Source organism: Dermacentor albipictus, chromosome 1 (genome assembly GCF_038994185.2).
Source record: "Dermacentor albipictus isolate Rhodes 1998 colony chromosome 1, USDA_Dalb.pri_finalv2, whole genome shotgun sequence".
NCBI lineage: Eukaryota > Metazoa > Arthropoda > Arachnida > Ixodida > Ixodidae > Dermacentor > Dermacentor albipictus.
The window spans coordinates 92,292,452-92,314,071 of NC_091821.1; the positions used below are offsets into that span (position 1 = coordinate 92,292,452).

The 21,620-nt window shown below is 46.8% G+C and overlaps 1 protein-coding gene across 9 annotated transcripts in view; it reads right to left on the reverse strand.

The window, feature by feature from the left end:
• Window positions 1-12,576, reverse strand: part of LOC135902673 (uncharacterized) — an 84,484-nt gene extending 71,908 nt beyond the window's left edge. For 5 of the 9 annotated variants that reach the window (XR_010564565.1, XR_010564564.1, XR_010564563.1 and 2 more), the window contains exons 1-3: window positions 12,322-12,576; window positions 8,822-8,893; window positions 7,345-7,434 (exon numbers count right to left, since the gene is read on the reverse strand). Coding sequence is in view for 2 of the 9 variants with exons in the window: in XM_070532949.1 (XP_070389050.1) it covers window positions 7,345-7,434; window positions 12,322-12,394 (163 nt within the window). In the remaining 7 variants the exon portion in view is untranslated. The remainder of the gene's footprint in view (window positions 1-7,344; window positions 7,435-8,821; window positions 8,894-12,321) is intronic. The other 4 variants (XR_011511772.1, XR_010564567.1, XM_070532949.1 and 1 more) reach the window with 1 other exon arrangement.
• Window positions 12,577-21,620: the final 9,044 nt, after the last annotated feature.

Here is a 21,620-nt window from a genome sequence, read left to right on the forward strand (position 1 = left end):
GTTTTGTATTCCACCGTACTGCTTCTTTCTTCGCCGTCACTACCACGTGACATCTGGTGGAGGTGCTTTACGTCCATGTACCGGACGCCCCCGACAAGCCGTAATACAAGCCCGGACCGCAAAGACAACACCAGCGCCGTCCCCGGAACATCGAGCAAGCCGCCGTCTTCAACAGCTGCCCCCGGAGCACGGACTTCTACCTGAAAAGACCAAGAAGATTGTGGACAAGGCAACCCCAATGGCAGCCCCAGCATCCCCCATCGTGCTGCAGCAGCCCAGGGAACCTCCGACGTTCCGCGGATCAACATTCGAGGACCCGGAAACCTGGCTCGAAACGTATGAGAGGGTCGCTAAGTTTAACAGTTGGGACAGCGACGACAAGCTGTGGTATGTCTATTTCGCATTGGAAGACGCCGCCAGGACGTGGTTCGAGAATCGGGAAGCCACCTTAACGACGTGGGAACTTTTCCGAAGCGGCTTCTTGCACACGTTTACAAGCGTCGTGCGAAAAGAGCGAGCCCAAGCTCTACTAGAAACCAGAGTGCAGCTGCCAAACGAGACGATCGCAATCTTCACGGAGGAGATGGCCCATCTTTTCCGGCACGCCGACCCGGAAATGTCGGAGGAGAAAAAAGTTCGCTTCCTGATGCGCGGCGTCAAGCAAGACATTTTCGCCGGACTTATTCGTAACCCACCGAATACTGTGGCTGAGTTTTCTGCAGAGGTATCGACGATCGAGAAAACTCTGGAGATGCGCACCCGGCAATATAACCGCCAGGGGCACACGCCGCAGTGTGCCATCCAAGGACTAGGTTCGGACGACCTTCAAGAGACCATCAGGGCCATTGTGCGCGAAGAACTGCGCAAGGTCCTGCCTTCGTCGCAGCCTCAAGTGGCCTCTATCGCCGACATCGTGAAGGAAGAGGTGCACCGATCCCTTGGAGTTCCTGAGGTGCAACCAGAACCACCGCAGCCGGAAGCAATGACCTACGCCGCCGCCGTCGCCCGCCGTCAAGGCCCCCCTGCGCGACCGCGCCAAGGTCCTGCAACACCGCAATTCCGTCGTCCACCGCCGCCGCCGCCAGCGCGCCCACCCGTCGCCCAGCGCACCTATACGAGGAAGACGGACATTTGGCGAGCCCCCGACCACCGCCCGCTCTGCTATCACTGCGGAGAAGCCGGCCATGTGTACCGCCGATGCCCATACCGCGACCTGGGACTGAGAGGGTTCGCCGTCAACGCGCCGCGTCCACAGCTTGGGGAGCGCCCACGTGACATTGCCGATTACCTAGCCGCCACTCAGTGGAACTCTCGACGACCGTCCCGTTCACCGTCACCAGGCCGCTACCTGTCGCCGCAGCGCCGTCCATACACTGGCCCAGCCCGGGGCCGCTCTGCGAGCCCATACCCGGAAAACTAAAAGCAGCAACCAATGGAGGTGCGGTTGCTGTTCGTCGAACTGACGAAGATCCTCCGCCGCCGACGAAGACGACGAAGAGACCATCTCGACGACATAAGGACACGCCGCCGTCCCGACGAAGTCTAGAAGCCAAAACTACACCGACGAAAGACGACTTGACGACGCGACGTTCCAACCTCAGTTCAACACGATGCAGCCGTGATCCGACGCCAAGACCCAACTGCAACGCCAGACAAAGAACCACCGACCTCGACGTGCTTCTCGACGGACACGCGGTTACCGCCTTAGTGCACACAGGGGCTGATTACCCCGTCATGAGTGGACACATCGCCGCCCAGTTGAAGAAGGTTAAGACCGCATGGGAAGGCCCTCAGATTCGCACCGCTGGAGGACACCTCATCACGCCGACTGGGATCTGCACGGCAAGAATAACCATTCATGACCGGACTTACCCTGCCACCTTCGTTATCCTCCAACAGTGTTCACGAGACGTCATTCTCGGTATGGACTTCCTGGACCAACACGGCGCAATCATCAACCTGAAGTCGAAGTCAGTAACGCTGTCGGAAGATAAAGCAATGCCGCCGGAGAGCCCTCGTAGTCACCACGCCTTGAGTGTGCTCGAAGATCAAGTGAGCGTCCCGCCTCGCTGCAGCATCGTTATTTCGGTCAGCACCGAAACACGCGCTGACGTAGAAGGCGTCATTGAAGGCGACCAACGTCTACTGCTAGACCATGAAATTTGCGTCGCAAGAGGGATCGCTCAACTGCATGGAGGGAAAACTGAAGTGTTGCTGACAAACTTCAGCCAGGAGTTGAAGCACATCAACAAGGGCACGACGATCGCGTACATCGAGGAAATTCTGGAAACAAGTAATGCGTTTGTCCTCTCGGATTCCGCCGCATCTACCCCGACGACCATGGTTCCCGAACCAGACTACGACATTAATCCAAATCTCCCTATGATTAAGCAACAGCAGCTCAGAAGTCTGCTCCGACGATACAAAGGCTGCTTTTCGACGTCATCGAGGATTCGACAAACACCAGTCGCCAAGCATCGCATAATCACCGAGGAATGCGCTCGCCCACTGCGTCAGAGCCCTTACCGAGTTTCGGCGCGAGAACGTGAAGCTATAAGAGAACAAGTCGACGAAATGCTGCGCGACGACATCATCCAGCCGTCGAAAAGCCCGTGGGCATCCCCTGTTGTTCTGGTAAAGAAAAAGGACGGAACCCTACGTTTCTGCGTCGATTATCGTCGTCTGAACAAGATCACGAAGAAGGACGTATACCCCCTCCCACGGATAGACGACGCATTGGATCGGCTCTGCAACGCTAAATACTTCTCGTCCATGGACCTAAAGTCTGGCTATTGGCAAATAGAAGTCGACGAAAGAGATCGCGAAAAGACCGCCTTCATCACCCCAGACGGCCTCTACGAGTTCAAGGTTATGCCATTCGGACTGTGCTCGGCTCCTGCAACGTTCCAGCGCGTGATGGACACGGTTTTAGCAGGATTGAAGTGGCAGACCTGTCTCGTATACTTGGATGACGTCGTCGTCTTCGCCGGAAATTTCGACGTTCACCTTAGGCGGCTGGCAACAGTACTAGAGGCCATCAGGTCATCAGGACTTACTCTGAAGCCGGAAAAGTGCCGCTTCGCTTACGAGGAGCTTCTATTTTTAGGCCACGTCATCAGCAAATCTGGAGTCCGCCCCGACCCGCAGAAGACAGCTGCCATAGCAAAGTTCCCACAGCCCATCGACAAGAAGGCAGTGCGTAGATTTCTTGGCATGTGTGCCTACTACAGGCGATTTGTCAAGAACTTTTCACGCATCGCTGAGCCGCTGACGCAGCTAACTAAATGCGATGTCGAGTTCAAGTGGGAAACACCGCAGGCCGAGGCATTTCAAGAACTCAAACGACGCATGCAGTCGCCGCCCGTACTTGCGCACTTCGACGATCACGCCGATACCGAAATCCACACTGACGCCAGTAGCCTAGGCCTCGGCGCCGTCCTGGTCCAGAGAAAAGATGGACATGAACACGTGATAGCTTACGCTAGCCGGTCGTTGTCAAAAGCGGAAGGCAATTATTCTATAACCGAAAAGGAATGCCTCGCCATCGTTTGGGCTACAGCGAAATTTCGTCGTTACCTATATGGCAGGCCATTCAAAGTCGTCAGCGACCATCACGCCTTGTGTTGGCTAGCGAATTTAAAGGATCCCTCAGGACGGCTGGCACGGTGGAGCCTCAGACTACAAGAATACAACATCACCGTAACATACAAGTCCGGACGAAAACACTCAGACGCCGATTGCCTATCCCGCGCCCCCATTGACCCGCCGCCGCAAGATGACGAGGATGATGACGCCTTCCTTGAAATAATAAGCGCGGAAGACTTCGCCGAACAACAACGAGCGGACCCGCAACTTAAAGGCCTCGTCGATTATTTGGAAGGGCACACCGACGTTGTCCCCAGGGCATTTAAGCGTGGATTATCTTCCTTCACGCTTCAAGACAGTCTACTCGTGAAGAAGAACTTCTCGCCAGTCCGCGCCAATTACCTTCTTGCTGTCCCGTCAGGACTTCGTCCAGAAGTATTACATGCCCTACATGACGATCCGACCGCTGGACACCTCGGATTTTCCCGGACACTATCGAGGATACAAGAAAAGTATTATTGGCCGCACCTGACCGCCGACGTCGCCCGTTATGTCAGAACATGCCGAGACTGTCAGCGACGCAAGACACCGCCGACAAGGCCAGCCGGATTACTACAGCCAATCGAGCCTCCTTGCCGACCATTCCAGCAGATCGGGATGGACTTGCTGGGACCCTTTCCGACTTCAATAACCGGGAATAAGTGGATCGTCGTGGCGACGGACTATCTCACCCGTTTTGCTGAAACTAAAGCTCTACCAAAAGGCAGCGCAGCCGAAGTAGCGAAATTTTTCGTCGAGAACATCCTGCTGCGACATGGTGCCCCAGAAGTCATCATCACAGACAGAGGAACGGCTTTTACAGCAGAGCTCACCCAAGCCATTCTGCAGTACAGCCAGACAAGCCACAGGAGGACAACTGCCTACCATCCGCAGACGAATGGTCTCACGGAGCGCCTGAACAAGACCCTCGCCGACATGCTAGCGATGTACGTCGACGTCGAACACAAGACGTGGGATGCCATCCTGCCGTACGTAACATTCGCTTACAACACGGCGGTGCAAGAAACAACTCAGATCACGCCGTTCAAGTTGGTTTACGGCAGGAACCCGACGACGACGCTCGACGCCATGTTGCCGCAAGTCACTGACGAAGAGAATCTTGACGTCGCTACCTATCTCCAGCGCGCCGAAGAAGCCCGACGGCTCGCCCGCCTACGGATCAAGAACCAACAGAGGACCGACAGCCGACACTACAACCTCCGACGACGCTTTGTTGAGTACCAGCCCGGCGACCGTGTTTGGGTTTGGACACCGATACGCCGACGAGGACTCAGTGAGAAACTACTCCGACGCTATTTCGGACCCTACAAGGTCATCCGACGTATTGGCGCTCTGGACTATGAGGTCGTGCCAGACGGCATTTCGCATTCACAGCGACGTCGCGCACGACCTGAAGTGGTCCACGTGGTGCGTCTTAAACCATTTTACGGACGCTAACGAACTTTCCTTATTTTGTTTTTGTTTTCTTTGCTATGAGTGCTTACTTATTACTTTCGTTTGTTTGCAGCATCGGGTGGATGCTTTTTAAGAGGGGGGTATTGTCACGTGTACTTGTCTTTATCGGGCGACAAGTTTTGTCGCCTAAAGGCCAGAATACATGGAGCGAATATGTGACGAATAGTCGGCGTTCGACGCCCGGCGGCGTACGCGCGACGCGCGGCGGCGGAGAAATCGTCGTTCGCCGCCGATCTAGCTGGCGCAGAAAAGTTCGTCGGGCGTCGGCGATACCGGAAGCGGCAAACGAGCGGCGCCCCAAAGCGAGCCAATCAGGTCTCACTATCCGCCCCGACATCCGACCTGGCTTCCCCGCTTGTCCGTGTATCGCGATCCCGCTCTATCGTTCACGCTGGTCTCCCGCTTTTCGTATTCATGGTATTCAAAGAGACGCGGCTGGAATTTAACGACAAATTCATTTCGGCTGTTCAGAAGCGTGCAATCCTGTGGGACATTTCTAAACAAAATTTTACGCGTTTTTAGAGTGTTCCGCAATTCAAAAGCAATAATAGTTGTTAAATTTTTTTTGTCATGTGTTTCACTACAGCGCTTTTGCCTCGTCTAGCCACACTGATAACAACGCAGCGGCTCGCCGGCGGCGGCCGCCGTGTCTTCGCTCCATGTAGCGCAGCCCGACGAACATACGGTGTCGCGCCGCGGCTGATTTTTTGCCGCCCGAACTTCGTCGTGAAAGTTCGCTCCATGTATTCTGGCCTTAACAAATGTTATCGCACAGCGCGGTACGCGCCTGCATGTATCCGAAGTTTCTGGAAAGTTATCGATGCTTCTATCCGCTGTCTGTTGTCGCCGAACGTTGTGTTATGTGATTTCATCGCTTGGCACGAATGGTGAAGAACATTTTAGAAGGCATGCGGGTCCCAACGTTTAATCTAGAACATTCCATGATTGCTGTATAAAACCCGACGCGCTTGACCCGCTGATCAGATTTTCGAGTATCGCCGACTGTGTTCGCCGCTTTCGTTGTGCTATAAGTGTAGCCTGTTTTGTGGGCACAGGTTCGCCCAATAAAAGCTAGTTTTGTATTCCACCGTACTGCTTCTTTCTTCGCCGTCACTACCACGTGCCAAGATATATATATATATATATATATATATATATATATATATATATAGAATGATGAACTTGTTCGCCAGACGGAGAACCGTGACACATGCAAGAGCAGAGGCTCTCAAATCTTCGCCCGGATACAAAACAAATTAGAGTCAGGGAAATAAAAAATAAGAAGCACCTTATTTCAAACCCAAAATATGCATTCATTATGTGCACTCCAGCTGACCGAGAAGTTTTTTTATCAAAACAAAGATTTGTATGAACACTTGTCAGTCTTTTGGCGATGCTATCTTTCGTAATCGCATGCTGATTAGACAATGTTTTTTTTTTTCATGAGTGCCAAAAAGCACTTCAATCGGTTTGAAATCAATCTACGTGGAATCTGTTTTTGTGGCCTTAGACGTTTCTGAACCAGAATCAGCGTTTGTGAAAATGCAGACAAAAAGGTGAGCTTTTTCATCTGCTAGATAAGCAGGCATGTGATGACGGCAAGCTCACTCTTCCTTTTATTGAAATGGATTAGTTCTTCTTTGGTGCCTCCATATACCGATGTTCGCTCCTTGCATGTGTATACATGAGGTGCTGTAATTTACATTACCGTATGTAGCACAGCCTGCAAATAGAATTGCTAAAGGACCAACGGAATCACATTCTTATATTTATTGAATGCAGCGGTGTGCTGTATGTTTTCCTTGAACTCTGTTTATGCTCTCCTAATTCCTTATCACAGAGGAATATTATTTCTATAGATTTTGAGATGAATAAGTCATTCGCTTCTTTTCCCTTTTTCGCAGTAAGCTTTTTTCGTAATTTGTGCGATTTTGCGAACGTTTGCAGGGTTCCCGCTGGTATTGAGGGCGAAAATGGAAGGGTTTTCAAGGTCTTTGAAGGCATTGCCTAAATTTTTCAATGCCTACGCATTTCTTAAGCATTCATGATGAATCCCTGAAAATGAGCAACCTGTTAAAAACTTTGGTGATGTACATAACACATGTCAGAGCACTCATGGCAAAGTCCTCCTATAGCTCGGACAATCGAACCTGCTGCAACCTTTGCAAACATGTTCGATCCTTGACCTGCTATACGTACCTGAAGATGTCACCGAGTAACTATTTCCCTTTTATAATTCGTTACCTTGATAGGAAAAACTGTCTGGCTCATTTCCCTTTCCTGTGGTGTATGTGCACTGAACGAGGCTCTCTTCACCAGTACAGGGAATGGAATCTGCATAGAACACAAATTTTATATGTCTTCCCAGTCTACAACTTTACTATCTATATAGTAGGAGTGCTGGAGAGATAATACGATCATCAATCATTTATCATAGTAGGTATTTTAGTCAGTACTGGAATCACGTTACGAAAACACTAAATATACATTGTTTCCAATCTGCAAGAATACAAGGGGCCAAATGGTTGAAGAAGAAAACATTTGTGAGCTTGAACTGCATTGTAATGGCTGGCTCAAAGCCTGCAGCACTAAATTGTCTAGGAACTTCACTTCCATTCACCTATAGCATTACGGGTACAATGGCAGTGGCATCAATTGTCGTAGTAGTTCTGCGGAAACCCGCAAGGTGGAGAGAAGTAATGAATAAAGGGAAAATGAGACATCCACCAATGGTGGATGTCTCATTTTCCCTTTATTCATGGAATCAATTGTATTTCACTCTTTCCAGTTCAGAAGACGGATATTTTTAGCATATATCACCTGCACTAGAATAGAATAGAATTTATTGACAGGAATGACAGAGAGGTTGACCTGAGCTTGTGTACTCGAGTCTTCTACTCTGCACGGGGGAAGAGGCAAGGGGAGTGAAAGAACTGGGATTGGTGATGATGATAAGAGAAGTGGCGAGTGCTTATGTATACGACACAGTTTCCCTGCAAGAGCCGCTCGTCTAGCTTTGTGTCCTGCAGAAACTTCAATAGCGCTTTAGTTGTCCGCATTGAAGTTGCAGTGTCAGGCCATGGGCCGAGGATAGCGTTGTCCGACAGTGGTTGCCTGCCAACGCTGGCTAGGGAACTTTTCGAAGTACTTCGCTCCAGCATATATGCTGGGCAATCACATGGTATGTGTTCCAGCGTGTGAGGCGTCTGGAAGTGTCCACAATCAGGGCTGTTCGACTGGCCGATGAGGAGCGCGTAGCAATGGGTGAAAGCAACGCTTAGCCGAATCCTGTGTAGCAATGATGTTTTGCTCCACGTAACCTTCGGGGGCAAACAGAAATTACCATCTGGGTTGCTATCCGGCAAAAGTAAAGACCACCGAAAGGGCAGCTGCCTTGAACATCCACGATACGAGGACACCAGCCTTCAAACAGGTGGAAACGACCCTAGCCTGCATAGTTGCAACGTTGTTGAAAATAATCTTCGTCACTGAACTTTTCATCTTGTTGTACGAGATTAAAACCAAATCAATTACGAAAGCGATAATATGCTGACCGTTTAAGCAAATTAGACATGGATAGACAACACAGCTAGAGCGTACGACAAGGCGTTATATAGATCCCCGATGTAAAATGTGTAGTTGCAAGCTTCTGTCCGCAAAATCCCAGCTGGCGAGTATTCAAACCGAGTTTGTATTGTGGGCAGAAAGACAGCTAATTCACCTTTAGAACATCCAGGTTGACAGCTTGACGGCGCATATCAAGATGGTTGCAGAATGCGTTTCATAAATTGGCCTGCAGAAAAACGAAGCACCATGCTACAGCTTTTGTTCACTTTGAAAAGCTCTGTGAACACGAATGACACACACTATGTCTTCCATAGGATTGAGTATGTTGTGAAAGCATGTTCTCGCCAAACCGAGCCTCCTCGTTCCCAGGTACACATTGTGTTGAATTCGATGATTCTTGCCATGCGTAAAAAAAAACAAGTAATTTTAAAGTTAAGTAGCAAAAGAAAGGAAAAACCTGAGATCCTATCTTAACATTTTTTTCCTAATGGTACTATTGTACTATTTTTCCTATTGGTACTCTAGAGTATTGTTTCCACGCTGTATGTCAGAGTTCAATATTCAACCCGCAGGGACATGCGATTCATGTCAGTCAGCAAATGAGCCAGGAGTACAGTAAAGACGCAGTGCAGGGTCAGTCACACTGAGCGGGACCACCACTCCGCGTGGCTGCGCACATGCGGAGCGCCATTGCGCCCAAGCCGGTATGAAATTCGTGCAATACGACCGATGACGCGAAGCACCATGTCAAGGTCCCCCTTCTCGTGCGCCACTCTGCTTTGATTCATGACCGGGTTAGATGCAATGGCACTCCGCAACTACGTAGTCACGCGCAGCCGTGTTCCCGGCTAAGTGCGAACAGAAACCAGAAAGAGCAGATTGAGCCCAAGACTGGGCTTATGCCTATAGGCCACCTGCCATAAGAGCTAAATGTGCGTTTTTTTTCTCACTACGCTAACAAACAGGCGACACGTGCGCGCTGTTTCTGTTACTGTGCTTCGGTGGACCGCATCGGAGGCTACCCTTCTGGGGCTGCCCTGGACTCTATTGTTAGGCGACGGGGCATACTGGTGAATGTTTATCCGTTCATCTCAGCATCTTTTCCAGACTTCGCTCACAGAGAAAGATATTCAACAAGAGCGGGTACTCCCATAGAGTCAGCGTCTGAATTACTGTAGCGCACCAAGTGGATGGCATTAACTCCTTCCAGTTTCGGCCGCGCGCATTTTCAACGCTAGCTGACACGCGCTAAGCCAGCTGCGCTACCCGGCGCCTTCTTTTTTATTTCACTTCTACTGCTCAATCGCGCGCAGTTATATTGCGCAATCGTTTATTTAGTTAAAATGATTGTGAACGATCTTTACAAGCCTGCATCGAATGTGTGAAATGTACAATTTCATAAAGTAGACGCAAAACGCCTTGGAAATTAGGAAATTTTTATTTCGCTGCATATAAATGCTCGTTCCGGGCTTTTTGTGCGTTCATCCAGCGTTGTGGCACCAGGTGATCAGCAGTAGTTCCCGTACGAAGCTGCAGTGGACGGCATCAGCTGAAAAAAGTAAATTACAAGCATGTGTCACTTAGTTATTAAGCCCTTATAGGAATACTGCATGCAGAGTGGAAACGTGTGAAAGTGGGGAGTGGGCAACATTACAGACAAAAGCAATTCGCTTTTACATACATGGCATCGAAAATACCCGACTCATTCCTAGCTGTGCTATAAATTGAGAAGAAAACATCTGATTTCGAAGCATTCCCCCATTCGCGGGCAATATTTCCTGCACTTTAAGAGCTCAAATGCACGGGCGATTGCGCGTTTCCAAAACAGCTTGACCTCAGCCGACGCGACAGTACGCTATATACCCAGAGGTGGCCGCAACACAGGCCCTCAGCCAGACCATGCTATACGTTTGCAGAATGTCTTCTACTTGCACTCACAAGAACTGCGTGGGTGCGAAGCCTGTTTCCAGAAGACAGAATTTTCGAGTTTATAGTTTTTGAGCTCCTCGGCGTTATCTTTTGCTCGTTTTGCCGGCGCAAGCAACACACTCCGGTGTTTTCACTCTTGGCAGTTGCTCGTAGTCATTTGACAAGCGTGAGTACCGAAAAAGGTATGCATTGCGGAGTCATTGAAAGCGTCACAAACTTGTCTCAGTGTGATTCAGTACACGCGAAACTGTCACCGCGGCCGGCTTGCTTTGTTGCTAACTGCTCCACAACCTAAGGCGCGGTGAGCATGTCTCGAAAGTATCGCAAAAAGTTACGAAATTAATTACAATAATTTTGAGGGGCCAGAGAATGTGTCACGAACTTGTCTCAGTAAGATTCAGTAAACACGAAACTAACTGCGGCACACAGCCCAGTTGCTTTTCACTAACTGCCACTGTGCTTGGAAAAATACTGCAAAGAGTAACAAAATGAGTTACAATAATGTTCGGGGCCAGAAATAGCGCCAAAGCTTGTCTCAGTGTGTTTCACTACAAGCGAAACTGCGTCACACGGACGAGCTGCTTTTCCCTAACTGCGTCACAAAGCCGGGTGCGGCGAGCGTGCCCAAAAACTAGCGAAATAAGTTACAATAACGTTGGGGCTCACAAAAAGCGTCACAAAGATGTCCCAGTACGAGTCATTAACGCAAATTAACTACACCAGAACAGCCGAGCTGGTTTTCGCTAACTGCGTCACAAGTCTCGGTTCCGTGACGTAAAAGCCAAAATTGCTTGAAATGCGTTGCAGACTGTCAAAAAACATTTCTCACCTTGGCGTAGTCCAATAGGGCAGTGGTGCCGTGTCGCAGGGCAGAAGGGATGCGAGAATACGCCGGGAGCCCAACGCTACACCCAAAAGAGACGGGCCGCCGAACAGGCTAACTTCACGTACACAACCGGCCACGCAAGTTTCGGTGGCCTGTCTGGCGCATGACGTATGCATCTGTCGCGCCTGGCGTGCCGTTAGCTTGTTGCTACATAACGCACGAAAATTAAGTCGCCAAGTATAAGTTCATTTATACTCAAAACTTTTTGCTTTACGCGGGAAAGAACAAAAAAATATGAAACGCTGTCTAAATTCATTTGGCATTCTTTTTTTTTTCCGATGCTTGCGTCTACTAACGGATAGGATTAACACTAGCCGTGACAAGTTTCCTGTTGCCGGTTTTTCGCCGAGTGTCCCCTCTTGTTGAATTTCTTTCTCTATGCTGCGCTTGCGGAAACGCGAGTACGCAAAGACGGACGCGGCGAGCGCGGAAGGCGACACGCCAAGAGAAGAAATAGCGCCCTTCCCTTGTCATGCACGAGCGCGCCTGACCGCGGTTTCAATCACAGTCTGGTGGCAGCCGACGCCTTCAACACAAACACAGCACCGCAAATTAACACCGCATCAGTGAAAACATGCCGCGTGAAACGCCCTATCTCACAGCGTTTCAATCTTTAGCGACAGAAGCTACGCACGCACGTGAAAGTAAAACACGTAATACTTGGACGCGGTACGAGTCCATCAAATGCAGTCGAACATAAACGGCAACACAAAGCAACTATAACATTTGGAATGTATTGCTTCTAGAAGACCTAATTTTCGTATACGAGACGCAACACAACTTCTCGGGGCACATAATCTGGAAAACACACAACTGCTGCATAACGAAACGTTGCTTACTGAGATCGGCGATCTTGCTGTGGCCGCTGCGGCAATGACCACGGCAGTCGCATCGAATATGCTTCTCGGCCATGTCGACGGGACACACCACAATGTACTGCCTGCAGTCGCATTGTTGCTAAGTGCACCGGCCGCGTAAAACTGCGCAAATGTCTCTGTGCTTGCGGGGCATCGCAAAAGCATGGCGAGCATGCCATCCAATATGCACAACGTGCGCTCAACGTTCAGGAAGAGGGGTCGGGTGGCATTGGCATCACTGCAGCGCCGCCTGTATCATTCTTGGCAAACGCTCAGATAGCTACAATTCCTCGCCGAATGTGGAACCCTCGCCCTTTTTTTTTTTCAAAATGCAAAAGCTAAAACGTTTACGGCGCACACTTGGTCAGCTATAGAGGTTACCGTTAAATGTATTCACGAGTCATCTACGTTTAAGTTTAGGTTGCAACCTCTGTGAACAAACATTTAAACCTTTAAAACTTGCAACTACGGAAAACATAAAATCGTCGAGCAGTGTAACCTTTAAGACAAAATTTATATCCTCGTAAAGATATACATAAAGGTTATGCGATTGAAAGTGTAGAACCGCGGCCTGTATTTAGACAAGCCTCTAGAGTACGCTAAAAGTTTTCGTAGGAACAAATTCCAGCTAATCCTAATGCTGCACATATTATTAGCGAAGGTGATCAGCCGATGTCAAAAAGCACTTACGAACGAAAAGGTTTGTAAATTCGGCCCCGGATGGTTAGGCAGTGAAAACGAATTTTGGGCTCCTATAACGGGCACTAAAGCTGTTGTTAAAGGCATATATAAGCGACCAAATGCTGTTGATTAGGCGTGTATATGCTCCAATAATAAGGACTTCTAGTGTGCATCATTGGATAAAGTATCCTAAGAAGGATAATTATCCTTTGTGAAGCATTCTTTTTCTCTATAAGATGTAGCGAAGGAAGTTGCGTAGGACACAATATCAGCCTGAAATTTCGAGTGACTGCACACCACAGGAAAAGTTGTGAAAACACTGACACACAAGTACCATCTAAATATTTTTGGGTTTCATGTTACGCCTTTTTTTTCGCTAAGTATTAGTTTCATGCAGAAAAGGAATGCTCAATATCCAATGAAGTTAGCAGCACATAATTGTACTACGCAACATTCGATGCTCCAATGCCTACTGGATTTGCAGAATCTTCACCAGTCAGAAACTGCGAAATTTTTTTTTTCAGTACTGAGAACCAGGATTTTCGTACGTGCGAGACAGATTTAAGTTTCGAGCTTACTCTACCAGCAAGAAGTTTATTGGGGATTGTGGCGAACCTTTCCTGAACGTCCGAAATGAGCCCCACATTCCACATCAGAATTGGGCCTAACCATTCAGGTTTCTCGGTAATGTCATCTAAGAACACGAAGAGAAGTCACAAGTGCGCTAAGTCGCCTTCAAGTGTATGCTCGCGTAAAGCGGTTTGAGCCCTTCTCACAGCAATACTCTCGTCTTCCACAAAAGCTGCTTATAACAGTCTTTACAACGGCAAAGAAAACTTTAGGAAAACTGGGTTTTCTTAAAAGAAACTTACGAGATGCAACTAAAGAATGGAAATTAACGGCATACAGATCACTCAAAAGGCCTCTACTTGAATACGCGTTGGTAGTGTGGTCGCCACATCATACCAAAGACATAGACATGCTTGAGTCTATTCAGAAAAAGGCCATAAGGTTTATATATAACCGTTATGACCGTCATTTCTCACCGACATCACATGCGAGTAAGCTACTACTAAAGCCACTGGCCCATAGACGTACTTGTGACCGTGTTCTTCTGCTACATAAAATTGCTCATGGGAAAACTTATGTCAATGCACCTATTGTTTTCACTAACCCTTATTCTCAGCCCACAGGAAGAAGTCATCATCTTAACATTGTTCCTTTGAATGCAACGATTGATTGTTTTAGGTTTTCCTTTTTTCAGCATACAATTGTGATTTGGAATTGCCTTCAGGGGTCCTTGAGCGAGTTACCAAGTGATGTATTTGCCAACCTATTACCTAATCATGTTCATTAATCAACTAGCTATTCCTGATATTGTTTTCTGTATTGTTTGTTTTCTTTTTGCCACTCAAATGTATTCTTCAATTGATGGACATATGTATGCACTCACTCGTGCGATATCTTGCTATGCAAGATGGCAGTGTATGTGAATAAATAAAATTAAAAAAATAAATTGCTTGTGTAAAGAGGCATTTGTTAGGCCATGAAAATTAAATATAAGCATTAAAATAGAAATAGGCATTCAAAGGAAGAATAAAGGTGCCTTCAAAATGTTTCTAGACCCACAGTTCATGCTTGTATTCTATATATAAATAGGCACAATAAGCACGTAAGGAAAAAGACAGGCATTTTACCTAATGTTCCCGTCTCTAGTTATTACATAGTATCTATAATCCATTATTGGGCATCTGCCGCGAGTCTTATCTTCGCCCACCATATTACACATTTGCGTATGTTCACGACGAACACAAAATACACCAGCACAAATGCCACACATTAGCTTACAGAAGCAGATTTTTCCTTACATTAATCTGGCAGTGAAACAGTTTGCCAGCCACTATGGCTGTAATTTCTTGCAACGATAGGTCGTAATATCTAAAGGTGATCTAGGTTTCAGGGTTATGACGTGTCAGTGCTCAAATGTATGTATGCTCAGAAAAGAATAGCAGATGTGGATGTATTTGTTATCAATGTAATAATATTGGCTTTAGTTTTTTCCATTTAGTGTGAAGTTGATAATTGACCTCATCAAGTTCTGTCATAATCCCACGGGCCCATGCACCTTTTATATCGTGCGCTATATTCCAACTACTGTGTACACACAGTATGTTTTGCTTCTATTCGCCAGCAATTTAAGAGGAAATGGTAATTTGCATTATGTTTACGTGTGGGTACCATAACATGTGAATCATCGTCTAATACGCTCATGTCTTGCGCTCTCTCGGTGGTTGTTGTTTCCGGTTCCACAACTTCTCATGTTGTCGATTTCATTTTTTTTCGCAATTGTTCTTCTTTTCTCCCTCTCTTATGGTTCGTGATTTGAATTTTATTATCTGCAATTCGTATTAGCATCATCTATTACTTATGTAGTTAGTGTTATGTACCGGCCACAAATAGTTGCCTCTATACAGTGGATAGATTTCTCCCCTACTGTAATGCCAAATGGCGCTGTAACTATTAAATAAATAAATAAATAAATAAATAAATAAATAAATAAACTTCGATTCAAGTGAAAAAACCACATTGAAGGAACATCGCGTGCAGTGGAATGAGAGCAGGAAATTGCTTTGCCTAATTGACATTCTACATCGGTTCTGTTAAACGGCCGTAGTACATGCAAATATATCACATTACATTTATTGCAACCGAGAAAGAGATATCATTGATGAAAATTGGAGGTGCCCTTATGGTCGCAGGTCTAGTTTGCCACTCCAGAAGACGAGGGAAAACGAAACCACTTAACAGCAACCGCACGCCCCCACCAGGCCCTAACACTTTCACACTCCCACGCATCGAAGTACACAGCCACAAATTCGCGTTTGCAGCAAGCACCTCTAAGCACGTGACGCGGCTTTAGGTCATTGAGTCATGCGAGGAATAAGAATTAAAGCGGGTGAGAAGTGAAGGTTTAGCGTCAGTAAGTCACGGTGAGGATGTTTGCACGCTCTGGGCCGACGAGTGCACTAAGATAAACAAAAAGCCAGGAGCCGCGCTTGACAGTTGACTCAAGCTGATCCTTTAAACCTTGATTAGTTTATGTTTAAAAGCGTAACGTCAACAGCAAGCTGATTGCAATAAATGCTTGACGCATATTGCTGAGCGCGGATATATACGCGGCGTTAATGAGCGAGGTAGTGATTGATGAGCGCACTCTACGCCGGTTATTGTAATAAAAATATTTTCGCTAGCCTGCACTGCCCACCACCTTTGACAAGTTTTACTTTTGCAATGATTAAAGCCTGGTGTAACTGACCACACAAAAAACAAGAACGCTGGGGTCACATTTAATTAGCTTCCGTTGCTTGTTGCCTTAAATTAGGCGACTCTCAACTACGCCCTGGAAGCGATCAATCACTTTTCTCACGCTGTATAAATATCCAAGCCTATTTAAGCTGACAGCACCCTTGCCTTGCTCTTTCGAAGGGGCCACGTGTGGGCATAGAGCATGTGTGAGCATACTTTCCCTCTCCTGACCTGTCGTTAGCGGCACCGTCCCAACGTTTTTTTACACAGTGCTTTTTGTTAGTTTTCATTCGCTGCTACACGTACATATAAAGCCCGTTCCACGTTCAAGAAGCCTTCTTTCAGAAAGTATATGTGAAAAGGGCGTTACCTGCAATAAATATTGGCACAATGTTTTGTTGTAATGCTGTAATTAAACCTTGGAAATCTTCGTGGAGGTAGCATATAGCGCGGCAGAGAGAGTACAACTTGGCGGCAGGGTCCTCCATTGTATCGGCAGCTGATTACGCATGAGACCATTATTCATGTTCGCAGAACATTACAAAAGCCTTCGAAACCTTAGTCACCACGGAGTCCCCCAAGGAGTTGACATTTGCTCCAACTGTCTTGAACTTTGCAATCGCAGAACTTATCGACTGCTTGACAGAACAAAGTGAATTGTGGAAGTGCGCCGATGCCATCTGCATTTGAGCGTTGCATGTGACAACTGCAAGGCCGAATGAGGCTATAAAAAGAACGGTCGATTTGACAACAGCTTTCCTTGCGTGACCAAGACCTGTATGCTTTAAAATCAAAAATGTGCGGTGGTAGCTTTTACTCAAATGTGAATGACCTCATGCGTCTTTTCCATCAGTGACGTAGCAATATCGCGCAATGTATCGCGTGGCAAAAGCTACAGATTTCTTGCAGTCACGATTGTTCCTGTTTTCTGCATCTGAACTGCCTCAAGGAGTAGCTGACAGTGATTTCATTTTGCCTGGAAACACCTGCAGGAAACACCTGCATATTAAGCATCCGTGCAAAATTATACGTCTGCAAGACGATTTTTGTCGGATTCTTGTTGCTCAGTTCCCCAGTGATATCAAAAACCTACAGGTCGAATACATGTGACTGTCAGATTATTCAGGCTCAGGCACTCAGAATTTGCTTTGGATTGCCACGGAGTACGTAAACATCAGAGCCTTCGAGAAACGCTCAAGATCCTTCAGTTTTACTGCAGAAAGAAGTGTAGCATAATAAGTGCAAGAGCTCAATTAATGTTGATTTCCCTTTAAGAACTGCGCATACCCATCTATGAAGGACTGGTCAATAACGGGATGGAGCTACGAAAAGACCTGGAGAGGAAAATATAGATGTAAATTAAAGCTGATATAATATGCTGTACATCTATAACGGAACCACTCTGAAACAAAAGAATTTCTCAATGCCAAAGATAACATCTCTCTGACATTGTCCAGGAAAGCGTAAGCTCCCAGAAAAAAAATAATATGTCATTATGGTAAAAAGTGTGCCGAAATCGGTAAAACGGCGTTTGTCAAATGTTTTTTTCTTTGAAAGGCAAAAGGGTTTCTACGTTGCACAGTTACGGAGCTTGTTTTGAGCAGTATGCTCAAATACATTCCCTAGTGCAGGCGTAGACGCTCGAAATATGCCCACTGGTTCTCATATAAACTTATAACCGCCCTAAAGCATAAAGGTCGCGCACACCGAAAATCCGGAGGCCCTGTGCCGAGTGAGTGCCGCGAAGAATTCCGCTGTTTTCGGGCTCTCTGCACACGCTTCTGCGTATAAGCGGCATCACGACTCCTATATTGCACCCATGGAAAAGAGCGCCTCCGATCGGCGGGCGCGATTTGGAAGTATATCAGCACGCGCTCTAGTAAATGTCAAGAATGTTTTCGCGTGCTCGACTCTAGCGAAGTAGACATTCAAGCTGTTGTCGACTGTTCCCCTTCCCGTTTCTCATGAGTGTGCGGGGTTTCGCAGCTATCATGCACCCAGAGAAAATATGCAAATGCCACGTAGCTGGACAGAACCACGGTAATGTTGTTTGCCATCGCTTGCAGACAATCGGGTTACTTTTTGCATTCCGTCCAACTACATAATTTATCTTAATTATTTAATCAACTTGCCAAATATTATAATTAGATGAAAAGTGTCAATGAGGAAATTGTAGAGCAGCATTAAGAACTTCCGATACAGATTTCCGTTGCTCAATACGTGCCGCATAAAAGTGTTTTTCCTAGCACGAAAGCAGCCCGCGAATACAAATAAAGTGCCTCGAATGGCCAGTCGCGTGGCAATTCAAACTCAAACTCAAACTTAAAGGTATAATTATGCTCACGCTATGTAGTCACAACATGAAGTATCTCAGATAAGGCATACTATTCGGCACGTTCTTTTATAAGCCATAGTAGTAGTTGTTGATTTTTCTCATTGCCTTCTGCTGAAAAAAATAAACAATGAGGGACCTCGTCCCTGAAGGTTTTCTCGAAACCATGCTTAGCTGAAAACTCCTGTTAATACTCCGTGCTATTCTCCATAATCCTCGACTGATGTACTAGCATTTCTAGCTTGCTTACCAATTGCTCACCATACGTAACATTTAATTATCTGATCCCCTTCACCACCACCTTATCGTCTGGTGTACCGCAGGGCTCAGTACTCGGCCCGTTATTATTTCTCATCTACAGTATTGATCTCACAAACAACATAACCTCTAAAGCCTGTCTATATGGGATGATTATGTGCAATATTATGTAATCAAGTCCCCGGAGGGCCACCAGAGGATTGGAAACTCGTTCCGCACGTCCTGCGCCTGGTGCGAAACTTGGCAGATGAGCATTAATTTTATTAAATTAGTTGTAACGTCTAATGAATACATTGTTGCGCTAACAGGGAAAATAAAGACTTAGGAAAACGAGTCAGAAATGATAGGTCGAAAGATGAACTTCAACTAAATTTCTTCTTACAGCAGAGCAGGGAGAATGGACAAATGCGCGTGCGTGCATCAGTGTTGTCTAGAGCGATTACAGGTAAGTATTTAACAGCTGCATCTCGTTGTCAAATAGAAAAACAGACGTATCACTAACGCAACTCGTGCCTCTCTCTTTTATGTGATATGGCTCTAACAGTTATCTTGCTAACGTATCGCCACTCCTGCAAATTATCTTATCTCACGCAGCGAGATTAAGATAATTGCGATAATCTTTAGTTTCCCTGTTAGCGCAAGAATGCGTTCATTAGATATCAACCAACTCGCCCAGCAACAAGTTCTACTCAGTAGTAATGTCCATTACTATACTGAGTGGAAAAAGACATTACTACTTTGCGTTCATCCATTCACCCCGCTGTATTTAGCCTATTCATTCAACAATTACTTGTTAAATAGTGTGTATAAGTATAAATACGTTAGTGTTGTCTTTACACGTACCGTATCATGGTCAAATCACGTAAATATGGTAACCCGGAAAGCAATTCAATACCTTGGAAATGTAAAGTGCACTTTTTCTGCAGCTCCTAAACATACGAAGCTACTGTTATACAAAACGCTGATTTGACCCATATTTCAGTGCGTCGCTGTTGTTCGGTGCTCTTTCAACCAATGCTATGTTAGTGAAGTCTAATCCGTGCAAGAAAATTCAATGCCCTTTATATGCAACAAATAAAACCGATGCTTCTCAGCCTCTGCTGCTCTTCCTTTTTTGAACTTCACTCCACTCTCGGCGCACCGCGATGTGGACTCCCTAGAATTCTAGTACAATATTGATTATATTATTATAATAACTCTTCCTTCAGGCCGTCAAATGTTGTGCACTTAACATGCGCTAAAAAACACTTCCACCGGAATTTATTAGGCGCTTATTGTGAAACCTTTCTACCCACGCATGAGTACATATATATATATACAGCTTTTATCCAAGAACAATTGGTTATTAGAACTTGTTGCCTGCTAATGTGTGTTCCCTTCCTCTAAACGGCTTTATTTCGGCAGTTCAATCTACCAAGTCACGTTCCGTTACCTATACTGTTTTTGTAACATTCGTATTGATATTCGTTCTCTGTGGATGCTCTATTACACCCACTCCTGCTATGGTATGTAAAATCAAAGAAGATTCTTTTTTTTGTTTTGTAAGTGCTGTTTACAATTGGCCGGCCACCTGCGCTAATATGTCCTGTATCAGGACTGACTGGAGTCCGCTCTTGCAAATAAGTCTAGGGTAAACATTTGTTGGGAATGCGGGTCTAATAAAAAAAAACACTTCAGTGGCGATTTAGCAGTAAATGCGAGAGAAATGCACTAGCATTACCTACATACACTTATTTCCACTTTGAAATTCCTAATGCTAAAGCATTAATATATCTTTCTGCTCGCTCGGACATGTCGCTTTCCTAAAGATGCATGACACGCGGTACCCAGTGTGGCGTCCACCTATCTTACTTTTTTTATCTGTTGTCTCTAGAGGAGCAGGGAAATTTCATGCACCGTAACTGCCTCGCCGACAGCTGCCACATGAGCATCGGCAAGCAGGAGGCAGATGTAGTGCGCTAAAGTGGGGTCAGGAAAGGAAAAAGCACAGAGAGAGAAAGCAGGTATGGTGGAGAAGATAAAAGAAGCGACTATATTTACAAAGAATGCCGGAAGCTTCGCGCTCGCTGAGCTGTCGGAGGCGCGCGCTTCTTCGCTACAGATTACGGCGAACATAAACAAAAAACTCTCTTACGCTAAAAATGGCTCGCATAAGAGCAAATAGCACACAATTCTGATGCTGGACTGTAGTTGAGAGGGCGACCGGCCAACAGCAAGAGCTCTTAGGAACGAAAACCTTTGTAAATTCGGCTCCTCTAAGTATAAAAGCAGCCGGGTGGGATAAAACTCTGGTTGCTCCCTAAAGGTGCACAGGCTCTGGTCAGCAGCGTTGCGCGCGCCTCCTCGTAGAGCTTGTGTCGGCGGTCTCTCTCGTAGCAGCTCAGCGCACTCTCGCGTTGCGCGGCCAGTGCCGTGCGCCCACCACAAAACACGTGTTCCAGAATATCTGTCGTAGCACAGCCTCGGCAGGAATCGTCAGCAAGCCCATCGCGTTCCTTTCGCGCCTGCAGTGGCGCTTAACTGACGCGCCCTCAAGCGAGCTCATCTTATCGAAACGCACGAATCTCTCCGACTCAAGTCAGCGCCACGTCTCGCACATCACGTCCCACGAGAACCTCGCAGCCGCCAGTGCAACGTTTTTCCGTAAGCACCGCCAAGCATGGCTGGCGCAAAGCTCGTCTTTGTATCGTACAAATCTGGCGAC